Source organism: Eubalaena glacialis, chromosome 13 (assembly GCF_028564815.1).
Source record: "Eubalaena glacialis isolate mEubGla1 chromosome 13, mEubGla1.1.hap2.+ XY, whole genome shotgun sequence".
In the NCBI taxonomy this organism is placed as follows: Eukaryota; Metazoa; Chordata; class Mammalia; order Artiodactyla; family Balaenidae; genus Eubalaena; species Eubalaena glacialis.
Genome location: NC_083728.1, coordinates 78,640,656 through 78,657,670, shown reverse-complemented (window position 1 = coordinate 78,657,670; position 17,015 = coordinate 78,640,656). Strand labels below are relative to the sequence as shown.

Sequence of the window (17,015 nt, the reverse complement as noted above, 5' to 3'; positions counted from 1 at the left end):
AAGCAAGTTACAGAGCAGTGTGTGTTACATCTTATTTGTCTGCTAGGCAGGAAGTCTGTCTTTCTCAGCTTCTCTCTCTCCCATCTCTCTGCCTCTTAAACATTTTGTTTTTTAGTGTATATACAAAACCAATTGGGGGGAGGATAATGACTGAGCTCTGCATAGTTATTTCTAAATTCTAGAGATGTCTTGAGTTATTTCTAGAATATAAAGGATAAGGTTTGGGGAATCTTTCATGCTATGATTGCTATGTCTGTAATGTTTTGTTTTTTCTTTTTGTAAAGAGCACATATTACTTTCATAATCAGAAAACAACAGCAACACTAATAAAGGATTTGCAATGCTTTGGTGAGCTCCGAATATCAGGGTGTTGATCTATTTCCTCCTTCACATTCTTTTCATTTATTCATTCAACCAACGTTCTCTAAGGACTTCTCTGTGCCAGACCTGGTGCTGGGCCTTGGGCTCTTAGAGGCTAGTGAAGTGTGATTCCACCTGTCAGAAGCTCACAGATGTCAGAGAAAACCTAGCATGATAAATGCTAGAACAGAGGAAATCACAGAGCTAAGGGATCACGGTGGGGCAACTTCCTGGAGTCCTGAAGATAATAGTGTTTGTTGGCCATAAAGGGCTTTTGGGTGATTGAGAGCAGCCTGGCAAAGGCCTGGAGGCAGGGAGAGCTGTGCTGTCCTCCGTCCACCCCCTCCACCTTCTTCCCTCTAGTCCAAGCCACCACCATCCCTCACCATCCTCTGCAGCATTCTTCCCCTCCAGTCTGTTTTCAACCTAGCAGCCAGAGTGATCTTTCAAAAACGCAAAGGCAACCATGTCATCCTCCTGCTCAAAACTAATCTTGTGGCTTCCTCTTTCTATTAGGAGAAAAAGTCCAAAAATCCTCCACATGACCCATCAGATCTTGCACTCAAGCCATCAGGAAATCTGTTGGTTTCAAAAAATACCCTGACTCTGACTGCCTCTTACCATCTTCACTGTAGCCACTGGTGCAAACCACCATTGTCTCTCTCCCGGGTTTTTGCAGGAGCCTTCTCGCTGTCCCTCTGATTCCACCTCCCGAGCCCATCTGCCCTCACCTTAGGCAGAGTCATCATGTCAGTCCTCCAGTCTAAACCCTCCAATGGCTCCTACCTCACCCAGAGCCAAAGCTAAAGGCCTTATAGTGGCCCACAGGCCCTGCATATCAGGCCCTTCATTGCCCCTCTGACATCACCTCTTCCTGCCCTTCTCTCGCCCAGCCACTGGCCTCCTTACTCTTTCGCCATCGCATCAGGCTTGCTGTGTCTTGGGGCCTTTGCTCTGGGTGTTTCTCTGTTTGGAATGCTGTTCCCCCAGATGATCACATGACTCCTTCCCTCCTCATCTTCAAAGCCGCTCTGGTGATCTCTATCTCTGTCTCAGAATCCTCCATTCCCCTCGTTCTGCCCTCACCCCGAGTCTCTTTCTCTCTCTGGGTCTTATGGCAGGAGTTCACTCACTAGGGTTTCTCACATTTGCCTCAGATACAAAGATGAAACTTCCTGGCGTTTGGGATGGTGGAAGGTGGTTAAGAGTGTGAGAGCTGTGGCCATGAGTGTCATTTCTCAAGTCTTCTGAGGCAGGGCCTGTTGCTAGAAATCCCATGAGGCAAGTCCAGGAGAGGTGGGAGTTGGGAACTAGGGCTGAACCTGGCCTGGGTCAGGTCCAAGGCAGGGACCACCAATGGGGACACTGACCTGGGTGTCAGGCCAGAGCGGTGGGGGCTCAGGCCAAAGGGAAAAGTTTTGGACCTTTGGGGTTTGACTGCAGACTAAAAACCATAACAAAGTTAGATTATGTCAATCCTACAATGACCTGTGAAGCCCTATGTCCTGTGCTACCTCCTCCCTACCCTGTGCCACATCTGTCTGACTTCATTTCCTTTAACACTCCCTACTCACTATGCAGCAGTCACCCTGACCTCCTTGTTGTTCCTAGACCACCCCAGGCACACTCCTTCCTGCCCCAGGACCTTTGAACTTGCCAGTCTCTCTGCCTGAAACACTCTTTCCCAAATATCTGCATCCTTATTCCTCTCTTCAGTCAGGCCTTTATTTCAAAGTCAACTTCTCAGTGAGGCCTTCCCTGACCACAATCACACAATACACACTCACATACAAGAATTCTTACCTCCCTCTCTCCAGACTTTATTTTTTCTCCTTAATATCTATCCCTAACCAACAAAGGATTGCTCTTATCTAGTGCTATCTCTCTCTCCATTAACATGTCAGCTCCATGAGGACAGGGATTGCTGTCTGTTGTGTCCACTGATACAGCTCCAATATCCAGTACAGTGGCTAGCACAAAGGAGGTCTTCTATACATATTTGTGAATGAACCCAGGGAGTGTCTCCAGCATCTATTACATGCCAGATATTTTTCAACCATTATTTTATTTCTTACTAGAAATAAATGGGATGATCCCATTTTTGTTAAAAAAAAAAAAAAAAGGTGTATATAATGCACAGAGCACACACTATGTCGCTCCATACAGCCTGGAGGGAATGGCTGGGCGCCCCCTGGGGCTCATTGTGAGGTGGTGGCCCTCCATATAGCATGGCAAGAAAAATGTCTAAACTTAGCTCTGCTCCACTAAGGTGTCAATAGCAATTTTCTCTGGGAGGAGGGATTTCAAGTGATTTTAACTTTTTTCCTTTTCACTAATTTGCATTTTGTGATTTTTCTACAATGACAAGACAATGATTTTGTAACAAGAAAAAATTTTAATGGAGAGTGTACTGAGCCTACTGAAGTATTTTCAGTGTACTGAAAATGTACTAAATGTATATTTTCAGGAATTCCCTGGTGGTCCAGTTGTTAGGACTCTGTGCTTCCACTGCAGGGGGTGCAGGTTCTGTCCCTGGTCGGGGAACTAAGATCCCACATGCCTCGAGGTGCGGGGCAGACCCCCTCCCCAAAAAAGTGTACTGAACCCTAAAGTGTAGTGTTATAATTCTGAATGATTATCATAATGGAAAAAAGCCCCAAGGCTTTTGTTGTATGTGGAAATCAAATGGTGGTGGGTGAGGGGTGAGATAGGAGTAGGGGATTAAGAGGTACAAGCTACTATGTATAAAATAAGTAAGCTACAGGATGTATTGTACAGCACAGGGAATATAGGCAATATTTTATAATAACTTTATTTTTTTTAATATTTATTTATTTATTTATTTATTTATTTATTTATTTATTTTGGCTGCACCAGGTCTTAGTTGTGGCACACTGGATATTTGTAGCGGCGTGCAGGATCTTTAGTTGCGGCATGCATGAAGGATCTAGTTCCTCGACCAGGGATTGAACCTGGGCCCCCTGCATTGGGAGCACCGAGTCTTAGCCACTGCACCACTAAGGAAGTCCCTAAAATAACTTTAAATGGCGTAAATCTATGAAAGTTTTGAATCACAATGCTGTACACTTGAAACTAATATCATATTGTAAGTCAACTATACCTCAGATTCTCTTATTCTTTAAAACCTCTCTTTCTTCTCCTTTGTCTGCTCTCCCAACCCCACCTCCAGGTTTTTACCTTTGCAATCTTTGACCCAAATGGTAAATGTAGTTCAATGAATCTCTCAGTGAAAAAATAAGAAAAAGATAAAAAGGATGCTTTCGAAAGCTCATGATGCGGTCACAAGGATCCACCCAGGTGGATGGCCTGCACAAAGGCACGTGAACTTGTCGTTCTGGCCCAGTAGGTTGGTCACTGGCCAAGGCAAATTCATGACTTTTTACACTGGCCCGGGTGAACATTGCTCCCAGGTGGAAGTGACAGGGAGGGATATGGATGCAAATCTTCCCCCAAAAGGGTCCTGCTTCCTTGAGGGGCGTGGTAAGGGTTGTTAGTATTATCAAGGGGACCCCCGGAATGAGGGGTAGAGCACCAGCCTTCAGGTCAGACAGACTTGGGTTTGCAATTCTCACTAGGTTGATTCCCAGCTGGTGACTCTGTGCAAGACTCCTAACCCATCAGGGACCTCAGTTTCTGCATCTGTAAAATGGAGATAAGAAAGCCAATTTCCTGGGGCTGCTCTGAGGAGGAAATGAGGAGATAAATAAATGCAAAATGCTCAGCACCATCATATGGCTCATCATATGTGCTCAGCAAACTGTATTGTATAAAATGATGTATTCATTCAACAAATGTTATTGCCATGTAAAGTGCTAGGGTGGACGAAACAGAGCAGCCCCTGCTCTGTGGAGCTTACAGACTAGTGGAACAGATAGTCATGGTGTAATCACATGAATAAAGAATTACAATTGCGCTAAATACTGAGAAGGAAAAGTCCAAAGAACTAAGAGAGCATATAACCAGGGGCACCTGATCTAGCCACTTTTTAACCCAGAAGAGGTGACTACAGACGAAATAGAATGTTTTTGTTTTTCCCTTAATGATAAGAGAATCCTTCACATGTACAATATGCTGAACGTTTTGCAAAGAACTTTTCGTAGATGAGATTTTCATATGATCCGAAGCAGAGATGATGACCCTCATTTTACAGAAGTGGAAACTAAGGTGTAGAGAGGTTATATAACTTCCTTAAGGCCAGACAGCTCATTGATAGCACACCCAGAGATCAGACAAAACCCAGAAGTACTTTGCTTCCACATCTATTGTTTTTTCAGTATATCATTTTTTTTAAATTCTGAAATACAGCATACTTTCTTCTTTTTAAAATGTTGAAATATAGTTTACTTACACAAAGCATGGGGAAATATATGTGTATAGTTTAAGGAATACCTATGAAACTACCACCCAGCCCAAGGAACAGAATTTAACATAGCTCAGAAGTCCCCTTATATACCCTTCCCCAGAAGTAACTCCTATGCTAAATTTTGTTAATCATTCATTCTCTTACCTTTTAAAAGAGTTTTTATCATTTATGCATCTCAGTGATATATTATTCCTTATTTATAAATGGCATCTTAGTTTATGTTTTCTATAGCTCGCTTCTTACTCCCAACGTTTTGTTTTTGAGATTATTCATGTTGATGATGCCTATATCTCATTTTTACAAATAAATAATATTCCATTGTGTGATTACACCACAATTTATTTGTGCACTCCCCTGCTAACAGACATTTGGATCATTTCCAGTGTTTTACTGTTATAGCTCTTCTTTTTCCTTTGGGAGATAAATGAATTTGTTTTTATAAAAAACTTTTGAAGATGTTATAAATTTTGTGAATTTAAAGTCCAGTCCCTACACCCACATTATCAGTACTGTATGATAGTAGGTTCTATCATTTATTTTGAGTTTACCATCAGCCAGGAACTGTGTTAGGAGATTTACACACATTTTAAAAATTTAATTCTCTTAACATTCCTATTTGATATGTATTATTATCTTCAGGTGAAAGGACTATTTTTTTTAGGCAATGAAACTGAGGTCCCTAGAGGTTAGACAATTAGCCTAAGGTCATTAAGAGAGCCAAGATTGCAACTCGGTCTAATTCTAACGTTCTGGTTCTTTCCAATTCACTCCAGGACTTAATACCGTATTGTGCAGTAATAAAAACCAAATGTAATGATGAACTATACTATCTATAAGTATCTACTCTATTTTTTATATTTGTGATTGTGGTAAAACACACATATCATAAAATTGACCATCTTAACCACTTTTAAGTGTACAGTTCAGTAGTGTTAAGTACATTCACGTTGTTGTGCAATCATCTCCAGAGCTCTTACAGCCATTCTTGAACATATCACCTGGGGCACACGTGCAGGAGTTTTCTCCAGGACATGTCCTATGGGTGGAATTCCATGGGTTTGCATGTGTCCAACTTTATCAGTTAAGGCCAAACTTTTTTCCAAAACGTTTGCACCAATTTATACTCCCATAGGCAGTTACTTTTTTTTCAAGTATGCATTACATTCAAATGTTTAAAAAAATTATTTTAAGTTCCAATGTTAAAAGAACAAAAAGACAATACAATGAAAAAATCTCCTGTCCCCTAACCACCTCATTCTCTCCCCAGAGGCAATCAAAATTACTTATTACTTATATAATTATTATTATAAGGTCTTTATGAGAATTAAATTAGTTAATATATGTAAAGTATTTAGAATCCTGCCTATTAGAACTGTAACTACTATCAGGATGGTCACATCGATGTTTTCTCATTCTTTTTTACAGTTGCCTGATAGTCTATTACATAAATGTATCACTATTTTAATCATAATTGATAAACATTTAAGTTGTTCCTGTATGTTTATAGCACAGCAGTAAATAACTATTATTTCCCACTCACACAGGTGAGTACATCTAAAGGATAAAGTGCTGGAACTGGAACTGCTGGGTCAAAGGTATTTAGCACAGTTATAATTTTAATGGATATTGGCAAACTGCCCTTCATGAATACATCACAGATTCTCATATATATTAACTTAAAGAGATAGAAACTTTGGAATAGAATAAACCTAGGTAAGCTACTTTGTTGTTCAGATGAGTCAGCTGATGCACGGGAGAGGGAAAATGACTGGCACAGGCAGTTAGTAGTGTAAACAGCACCAGAACCCATGCAGATGTCTGGACTTGGAGTCTTACATGCTTTAAAGTCCATGTTAACATTTCATTATTTTGATGCTGCGGCTTGCTTATATAATGGTAGTAACTTAATAACTAATTTCTCACTATTCTTTCCGATTTTTTCCCTGGGCTATTTTCCTACCCTGGATTGATCATGCGCGCTATCTTGGACAATTCTGACCGGCTTGAGGTTTGCCAAGTGACCCATCTGCCCTCGTCTTCGAAAATGCTGGATTTGGTAAACTGCCTCTAGGGAAACAGAGCTCCGCCAGCCGCTCCCAAGAGATCGTTTAAATTACATCAAGGGAAATGAACCAAGGTATTTGTTCTGTAATCTCTCCGAGGTCAATTTCCCAAGCTGGTGGTTGATTAGTAATACATCTTTTAGACCACCGGAAGCCCGCCTCTCGAGTCATCATTGGCTGGTACGGCTGTCAATCACCAGGAGTATAAATATGGGATGCCGGCGGCTCCTCCCCCCGGACGGCCAGGAGCGCGTGGGGTGGCGGCTGTCAGGCTGCGGGAGTCGTGCCGGGGAGGCGCTCTGCGGTAATATCTGACTGTTACTCCTTAATAACTGGAGTGGAAAGTAAAAGGGACCTCTGCTCCTCTCTCCTCTTTCCCCCTCCCTGCCGGGCAGGCGTGATGGCGGAAGCCGCGGCGACGGGCGCCGGCGGAGAGGCGATGGCGGCGGTGGCGGCGGGGGAAGGCTCCTCGGGCCCGACAGGCTTGCCTCTAGGCCGGGGCTTCTCGAGCTACCGGCCCTTCGAGCCCCAGGCGTTGGGCCTCAGCCCGAGCTGGCGGCTGACCGGCTTCTCCGGCATGAAGGGCTGAGGCTGCAAGGTCCCGCAGGAGACGCTGCTCAAACTCCTGGCGGGACTGACGCGGCCGGAGGTGCGGCCTCCGCCGGGCCGGGGCCTGGTCGGAGGCCGTGAAGAGACGGCCCAGGAAGCCGGCCTGCCGGTTAGGGCGGAACCCAGCCCAACCTTACCAACCCTAGGCATTGGGATGGACTCCTGCGTCATACCCCTGAGGCACGGGGGCCTGTCCCTGGTGCAGACCACCGACTTCTTTTACCCCTTGGTGGAAGATCCCTACATGATGGGGCGCATAGCTTGTGCCAACGTGCTGAGTGATCTCTACGCCATGGGCATTACTGAATGTGACAACATGTTGATGCTACTCAGCGTCAGCCAGAGTATGACTGAGGAGGAACGAGAAAAGATAACACCACTCATGATCAAAGGCTTTCGGGATGCTGCAGAGGAAGGAGGGACTGCAGTGACTGGTGGGCAAACGGTGGTAAACCCTTGGATTATCGTCGGTGGAGTTGCCACTGTGGTGTGTCAACCAAATGAATTCATAATGCCTGACAGTGCCGTTGTTGGGGATGTGCTTGTGTTAACCAAACCCTTAGGAACCCAAGTTGCTGTCAATGCCCACCAATGGCTGGATAATCCTGAAAGATGGAATAAAATAAAGATGGTGGTCTCCAGAGAAGAGGTAGAGCTGGCCTATCAGGAAGCCATGTTCAACATGGCTACCCTAAATAGAATTGCTGCTGGATTAATGCACACGTTTAATGCCCATGCAGCCACAGATATCACAGGCTTTGGCATTCTGGGTCACTCTCAGAACCTTGCAAAACAACAAAGAAATGAGGTGTCCTTTGTCATTCATAATCTGCCAATCATTGCCAAGATGGCTGCCATCAGCAAGGCCAGCGGGCGCTTCGGGCTCCTTCAAGGAACCTCAGCAGAAACTTCTGGGGGGTTACTGATTTGTCTGCCAAGAGAACAGGCAGCTCGCTTTTGTTCGGAAATCAAATCTTCAAAGTATGGAGAGGGCCACCAAGCCTGGATCGTCGGCATTGTGGAAAAGGGAAACCGGACAGCCCGGATCATTGACAAGCCTCGAGTTATTGAGGTCCTGCCCCGTGGAGCCTCTGCTACTGCTCTTGCTCCTGAGAATTCCAGTACCTCCTCTGAGCCTAGCTTGTGAGATGGAATAGGGGAAGTTGTTTGGACTGTAGAGCCTTTGTACAGAATCATGGACAATTCTCAAGAGTTGATTTTAGGAAATTTCCAAAGAAGGCTGCCTGCATAATAGTTCCAGCTGCCCTTTCTAGGTGATTTGAATCAGCCCATCAAAAGCTGCACATTCCAAGGCCAGAAGTAACATTTTGGACTTTTGGGGGGTAGGTTTGTTAATCTCTTGAGTGGAAAAAGAGCAGAAAACCCTCTGTTTCCTCTTTCCAAGAGCAAGATGAGGCTACTCAGGTTTGAGAGATTTTTCTCGGTACAGGGTTCATTGATTTCTGCCCAGGGAGTGAGATTATTTAAAATTACATAGACACCAAAAATAAGTTGCAAAAAGAAAAACATTTAGATCAGAAGCAAATAAGTTTGGACCAGTACTGTTGATAAATCTAAATTGTTTAGGGAGATTAAAATGCAATGTCAAATTCTTATTAGATTACTCTGAAATACTGGCTCTTTCCTACTCTGGACAAGAATTGAGCAGCTTGTCCAATGACTGGGAAAGGAGGACCTCCAACCACCTTACTTGGTCTCTGTTAATGACGTCTCTCCCTCTAAACCCCTTTAAGGACTGGGAGAGGCAGAGCAAGCCCCAGAGCCCAGGCCTTGGTGGACATTAAGATGTTAAATTCTTGTGCTGAAAATTCCTGGTGATTTAATCAATAAAGTGATTTCTAGTGAAATAAAGAGGATTTTGTTGAAAAATTCTTCTGGCTAATGTTTGTATCCTTGGAATTCTGAATCTTTTACAGTCTTATAAAATGAACCAACTGATACATTTAGCGTTGACAGTAAAGGACTCAAGAACAGGCATAAATCCCAAGGACAAGAGGGTGGGAGAGGAAATAGGTAAAGAAAGGTGTCAACAAATCTGGGAACATGGAAAGTGGGTGGAAGAGGGGTAACTGACTTAGAAGAACAGAGGAAGCCGAAGTATAAATGCCTTCAGAGTTGGGGAACACTAACAGGAAGCAAAGAGATATGCTCCGAATGTACTAAGGAAGGTGGGGTCAAAGGGTGGGGATGAAAACGGAGATACTGGTTAAAAATTTATGCACAGGGCAATTAGATCTTTGCAGTTCTCAATCCTCTCCCCCGTGTCATACAACCAGCTGACTGCCTCTCACCTGTGTAGGTAAACGGAGGTTTGTTTTCTGGAAAATGTGAATTTAAAAAATACTGTAAAGTCAGGGGCACCAGGCAGAGCAGGGGACAGGGAGCCTCACCAAAAACAAGAATAAAGACAAAAATGAGATTGCCCAGCACCCTCCCTCAGCTTAGCTATTAGAAACACTGTCCAGGAAGCTTATACCGCCCCTGCCTGGCGCAGGTGGAAGATACTCCTCTGGAGAATATAAACCTGTCCAGAAAAAAGACCTATAAATACAAACATTTAGGGAGTCCCCGGTGAAAATCCCTGTACTGGGAAGCCTCCCAGTTGAAAAGCTTCACTCAAGCACATTCTTTTTAATGCCTCATTCTCAAATATGAGCAGGCAAGGATCACCAGATATTTGAGGCAAGCCTCCAACTTGCAAGAAGTCAAAGCAAACAAACTCAAGAAAGAGACAATACAGGGAGCAAAAGAAAAAAAAGCAGAAATAAAAGAAGATAAAGTATCCATTAAAGGATAATAAGAGAGCAAAGCACTTAGAATATAAAAATATAGCTAAAATCTTAAAATTCAGTAGAAGATTTAGAAGGTAAAGTTGACATTTATCAGAAAGGAGACAAACAAAAAGATGCGCAATAGAAGGAAAAAAAAGTAGGAAAATCAGAGATGAGCCAGGAGGTTCAACATCTGAGGAATGTCCCAGAGAGAGGTAATAAAGCAGATGGAAGAAAGAAAACGATCAAAAAATAATACAAGAAAGTTTTCTAAAGTTTAAAATTGCGACTGTCACATGCCTTTTGAATTCCCAGCATTGTGAGTGGAAAAAGGCCTACACTCATTTTATTGTTAAATTTTAAAATGCCAGGGATAAAGAGACCCTAATAATAACAATAGCAAATTCTTACCTGGTACATACTTTTTGCCAGGCACTGTTCTAAGTACTTTTATATGTATTAACTCCTGTAAACTTCCAACCACCCCATTTCGCAAATGAGGAAGCTGAGGTGCAGGGAGATTGAGAAATTTGTCCAAGGTTGCCCTGGCAGTCTCCTAAACAGCCTGGTTCCAAAGTCCATGCTTCTAATCATTGTGCTCTCCTAAATCTTCTGGGGGGAGGGGAAGATCGCAAACAAAGGTTTGGTATCAGACTTCTCAACAGTGAATTGGAAGCTAAAAGACAACAAAGCAATGCTTTCAAAATTTTGAGGGTAAATGATCTTCTCTGTGTAATTCTATATTTAGCTACATTTTTCAAACAAATAGTATAAGGATATTTTTTAGACATGGAAGGTATCAAAGTGGTTTCATCCCATTCACTCTTTCTCAAGAAACTACTGGAAGATGTGCTCCAGCAAAACAAGGGAGCAAACGGAGAAAGAGAAAAACGTGGGGTCCAGGAAACCCAACCCAGCACAGGTGGAAGGTGAAGGGAGCTCTCAAGGTAATAGCGGTCCAGCAGGCATAGAGAAGAACCAGCCCATGCTGGAGCAGAAGCCTGGAAGGCTTCCAGGAAAAGGAAAATGGAACTGATAGAGTATTGGTATGTTTAATTGTGTGATAAATTGTATTGGAAGGTTATCAGAAGATGTAAATAGAATTAGTGATAATTACATAGAAAATTAGCCAAAAAAAAAAAAAAAAAGAATGAGGCAGTTATCAACTCCAGCCAAAAATAAAACCTTGAAAGATAAACAAAATGTAATCTAACAACAACAACAAATAAATAATATATAGATAAATTCAATCGGGTTTTCTCCTGCTCAGAGCTCAAAGCTCTCAAATAGCTTTCCACAAAATCCCTGCTTCATCTTGTGACACTTTATCTCACGGCACTCTCTCTACCTCTCTCACGAAACTCTAGCCCATTAGCCTTTCCATGGTGCTTCAAACAAATCAAGATCCTTTGTTCTCCGCCTGGAACCTCACCTCTATGCAGCTGGCTCACTCTTAGTCCTAATTCAGCTCAAATAAAACCTCTTCATAAAAGCCCTCTCTGACCTCAGCCAACACCCAGCTACTCTCCCAACTCATCACCGTATTTATTGGCTTCATAGCTTTTATCCTAATCTGTAATTATCTTGAAAATTTCTTAGTTTACTTTATAATTGTCCCTTTCTGCTTGTATGTAAGCTCCAGGATGGCAGAGGATGTTCTGTATCCCAGCACTGGAACAGTGTCTGGCCCGCAGTTAGTGTTCAGAATAGTCTGGCCCACAATTAGTGTTCAGAATATACTGAATCAATGATTGAGTGAGGTATACACTGGGGACCTCAGCACCCTCTGTTTTCACACTTTCCTTGCTCTTGGTGTCTCCTAGTGGTGGAAGTTGGTACCACCAATCTCTTAAGACAAGGCTTTGGAGAAGAAATTTGGGCCTTGGTTCTGCTTATCAATTTACACAGCTCTCTAACTGGTTTATTTTCTTACTTGGGGTGGGCAGTAGAAAAGGGCAGGAAAATGATGCTTCCCTGGCCTGGGTCCTCTTAGTTAACCTAGAAAGGGTTAGGGGTTGAAAGCAAGGTAGGCATCCAACTATTCCTTGGGGAGGGGCTGGGCAGCAAAACGGAGGCAGCAGGTAGTGGAGGTGACAGGCCTTGGGTGGAAATCAGAACAGAATCACAGGTATAAACAGAGGTAAGAAAGGTGATGGAGGAAAAGAAAGAGGAAGAAAAGGAAAAGGGAGCCAAAGGAAGAAAAGAAAAAGGAGAGGAAATTGAAGGTAGAGAAAGAGAGAGAGGAAGATGAAAAGAAAGGACAGAAGGGCAGAAGGAAAGGCAGTGGCAAGGTGACCTCAGCAGATACTCAAGCACATGTGAGCTGCCTCCTTTACTCCTTTGTGGGGAGACGTCTTTCAGTTGCTGAAGAGCACTGGGGAGTGCTGGTGAGCTTCAGCCTTCGCCTTTCTGGGTGATCTCAGACAAGTCTCCTGACCTCTCTGGGTCTCAGTTTCCTCATCTGTAAAATAGGTGCAGCCATACCCACCTATGGCAGGCAAGTCATGGAGAGGATCCCATGAGACCTGCTCCTCTAAATTAATATTTATTAGATCGACTCAAGTACCAGGTCCCGGGGAGACAAAAGCCGGACACTGCTTTTGTTCTCCAGGAGACCCGGTCTAGGGGGAGATCTAGAACAGGAACACCAATCGGCCCCAAATTAAGGCAAGAAGTGGTAAGTGCCATGAGAGTGAGAGTGGATGAAGTGCTTTATAAAACCAAATTATGTCCTGGGAATTCCCTGGTGGTCCAGTGGTTAGGACTCCGTGCTTTCACTGACGAGCGCGCGGGTTCAATCCCTGGTCGGGAACTAACGTGGCCAAAAATAAATAAATAATAAAATAAAATAAAACCAAATTATGTCCTTTTGGAGGAAGTTTAGGAAGGCTTCCCAGAGGAGGTGGCTTTGAAGCAGGGCTCTACAGGATGGGTGGAATTTGGATTTGGCTATGCAGAGAAGGGGGATGGGCATTGCAGATGGAGGGAACCATGTGAGCAAAGGCAGGGAGAGTGGGGAACACCTGCTCAGCATGTGTGTAGGGGGATACAGCTGGATAAGTAGGTTGGGGAAGGACTTCTAAGGGTGTTGGGGCCTGAGCTAGGCTAGAGGTTCCTAAAAGCCTCTGTCATGACTCCTGAAAAATTTAAGAAGAAATATTTTTAATTATAGCAGCACCCTTTCTTGTTGGTTCAAAACCAACAAGGCCAATGGATCTACCTCGAATAAGAACAGCACTGCAGTAGATTCTTGGGATCCAGCCATGAACAAAATACATATTGTCCTGGTCCTCCTAGCACACATGTGGAGGGTCCTTGGAGGCCACCTAGGCCAGACCCCCATTATATAGAGAAATTGAGGCTCAGAGAAGAGAAACAATCTTCCCAAGAGCATTGGTAGATAGGTTCCCAATCACCTGACTCCTAGTTTCCCATCACACTCTGTTGTCTCTGGGACCTCCGACTGGCCCAGGTTCCCCCACCCTGATACCGCTTACCCAGCTTATGGGCTTCTGTTATTTTGTTCTCCAGCTGCTGTCGACACTTCTACTCCAGGGTTTCCCAAAGAGCCTTACTGGAACCAGTTGCATCTGTTTGGCTGTAGTGGGGAAGGTGGCCAAACTCTTGAGTACCAGAAGGGCATATGTGTGCATTTACACATTTGCCTGTTCCAGCCCGTCCACCCTGTCATTAAACATTTATTAGCCTGCACTGGGGAAACACCTTTGGTTTGAAAAGACTAGGGCACCTAGTCTCTGGGGGGATAGGCTTCTAAAGGGCTAATCACAAATGTGGATCAAAAAGCAAGACCAAGTACACTGAGGCCCTGACTAAAGCAGAGAAGTCTGGTTGCCTAGATGTGACTGAGGAGAATGGAGAAAACTAACAGGATGTGGGGTGAAGGTTCAGGAAGAGCCTGGGATGAGAAGTCCAGATGATGGGGCCAATCATATGTTCACGTCTGTTCCTTCTCCCTCGTGAGGGTCTCCCCCGCCCCCACCCTCAACTCCGTGCCGTGCTGATGCTGAGTTTGGTTGGTCTTCAGAGGATGATGCCGTTGGAGCAAAGAACTTGGATGTCCCTGCAGGATGCTTTGCAAGAGCTTTACAGCTCAGCCAGGGAATCTCCTAGGGGAGATGGGCAGAGGCAGTCTCAGAGAGAGCGCCTCCTCCTTCAGGTCAGTCTCCAAGGACCATCTGACCTGGGAACTCTAGAAGTCCTGGAAACCTGACTCTTCAAAAATCTGAGATGCAGAGGACTCCTGAGAAAACTGCTCTCCAAGTGGTGTTTTATTTTCCAGTAAGAGTTTGGGTTCTGGTCTGGAGAAGCTTAGCAAACACCAGGGAAGGTGCTAGGGGTGGTACTTGGCTCCTGAAACTTTCAGTACCCAGATCCATAAGGCAGTTCAATGCTCGGAACTTCAGACCTGTCTGTCTACCTGCCTGCTGGACATCATCTGGATGTTCTAGAGTCATCTCGGACTCAACGTGTTCCAAACTAAAATTCGTTATCTTCCCTCCTACCCCAGGTCCCAGGTCTTCTGTGTCCTCATTTCAGCAAATGACAAAACTATCCATCCATTTACTCAAGCCAGAAACCAAGGAGTTACCCAGGACTCCCTCTTATCTCCCACACCCTATATCCAACTTCCATGTTGCCTAATCTAGCAAATTCTGTGCTCTCATTTTACCCAGCAGCTCAGCCGCATCAGATGTCCACTCATTCTGGAACACTTTCCTCTCTTAGGCTCCGTAACTTCACACTCTGTCAATTTTTCTCCTACCTCACCTTTCTCTTCTGCTCAACTGCCAAATGTTGGAGTACCCCAAATCTTGGTCTCGTCTACCTAGATTCTTGTACTAGTTATTCTTCTCCAATTCCCTGACTTTAGGTACTGTTTAAATGACTGAGACTACCAAATCTGAATCTCTAGCCCTGATCTCTCCTCTAAACCTTAGGCTCATAAATCCACCTGCCAATTCGATACGTGTCTTCAACTTGCTTTGTCCTAAAACACGCTTCTGATGCCTCATGTGTTCAATCCTGAACCTCATCTTCCACATCCCAGTATGAGTCACCATCCATCCACCAAGTTGCTCAACACTCAAAACCTGTAAGCCATGCTTGATTCTACCCTTTCTCCCATCTCACTAGTTCAAAACCACCAAAGCCTATAGATCTATCTCCAAAATATGTATCCACCTCTCTTCATCTTCAACCGCCATCAGCAGCCCAAGGCACCAACATCTGTTGCTGGAAAACTGCAGTAACTCATCTCTCTGCTTCTACTCTTGCCCTCTTCAGTTTATTCTTTTTTTTTTTTTTTAAAATATAAGGTCAAATTACATAGAATGCTACTCTTTTTTTTAAAAATATTTATTTATTTATTTGGTTGCACCGGGTCTTAGTTGTGGCAGGCGGGCTCCTTAGTTGCAGCACGTGGGATGGAACCCGGGCCCCCTGCATTGGGAGCGTGGAGTCTTATCCACTACGCCACCAGGGAAGTCCACCCTTCAGTTCATTCTTAACACAGCAGTCAGAGGGCTCAGAAATACAACACATGATCATACGGCTCCCCTGCCTAAAATCCTCCAAAGAGTTCCCGTAATAGTTAAAATCCAAAATAAAATAAAATATGAAATAAAATCCATGGTTGATTGATCTGATCTAGCCTCTTTTTACTTCTCCAACACCATATCCCACCATTCTCCCCCTTGCTCACTGCATTCCTGCCACGCTGGAATTCTTTTTGCCTTTAGAACATGCCAAGCCTTTCCTGCTTTAAGCACTGGTGTTCTCTCTACCTAGTACTCTTGATTTTTCCCCTTGACTTTTACTCAGCTTAAATATCACTTTCTCAAAGACGAGTAACAACAACAAAAAAACCCAAAACAAATAACAAAAAACCCTAAAAGTGGCTTGACCAATAAAGCAATTTAAAAAAATATATTTTATTTATTTATTTATTTGGCTGTGCCGGGTCTTAGTTGTGGCGTGCAGGATCTTCAGTTGCAGCATGCGGGATCTACTTCCCTGACCAGGGATTGAAGCCGGGTCCCCTGCACTGGGAGCATGGAGTCTTAACCACTGGACCACCAGGGAAGTCCCCCAATAAAGGGATTTATTATCTTATATAACCAGAGTCCTAAATCAGGGCATCTCTGTAACTTGTAAAAGTAAGTGGCTCAGCAATGTTATCAAGGATCCAGGTCCTTTCTGTCTTGCTACCTACCAGTCCCAGATTCTTTTTTCATCGTACTTATCACCATTTGAGACGATATGACGTAGGGGTTAACACAGACTCTGAAGCCAAACTGCCTGAATTTGAAACCTGGCTACCATTTTACTAGGTGTTGAGTTAAACTACTCAATCTCTCAGTTTCCGTATCTCTAAAGTGTGGATGATTATTATAGTATTACCTACCTCAGAGGGTTGACTTGAGGATTGAATGAGTTGCTGTGAGGATTAAATATGTAAAATGCTTAAGCAACCTAAATGCCCATTGACAAGACAAATGGATAAGGAAGATGTGGTACATATATACAATGGAATATTACTCAGCCATAAAAAGGAACGAAATTGGGTCATTTGTAGAGACCTGGATGGACCTAGAGACTGTCATACAGAGTGAAGTAAGTCAGAAAGAGAAAAACAAATATTGTATGTTAATGCATATACGTGCAATCTAGAAAAATGGTACAGACGAACTGGTTTGCAAGGCAGAAATAGAGACACAGATGTAGAGAACAAACGTATGGACACCAAGGGGGGAAAGCGGCGCGGGGGCTGGGTATGAATTGGGAGAT

General features: G+C 43.8%; 1 protein-coding gene across 1 annotated transcript; it reads left to right on the top strand.

Moving 5' to 3' along the window:
- Positions 1 to 7,034: 7,034 nt before the first annotated feature.
- SEPHS2 (selenophosphate synthetase 2) lies at positions 7,035 to 9,308 on the top strand. Its single transcript, XM_061208109.1, has one exon. It carries the CDS (start codon positions 7,208 to 7,210, stop codon positions 8,561 to 8,563), a length of 1,356 nt encoding a protein of 451 aa, XP_061064092.1. The 5' UTR covers positions 7,035 to 7,207; the 3' UTR covers positions 8,564 to 9,308.
- The last annotated feature ends 7,707 nt before the right edge of the window (positions 9,309 to 17,015 follow it).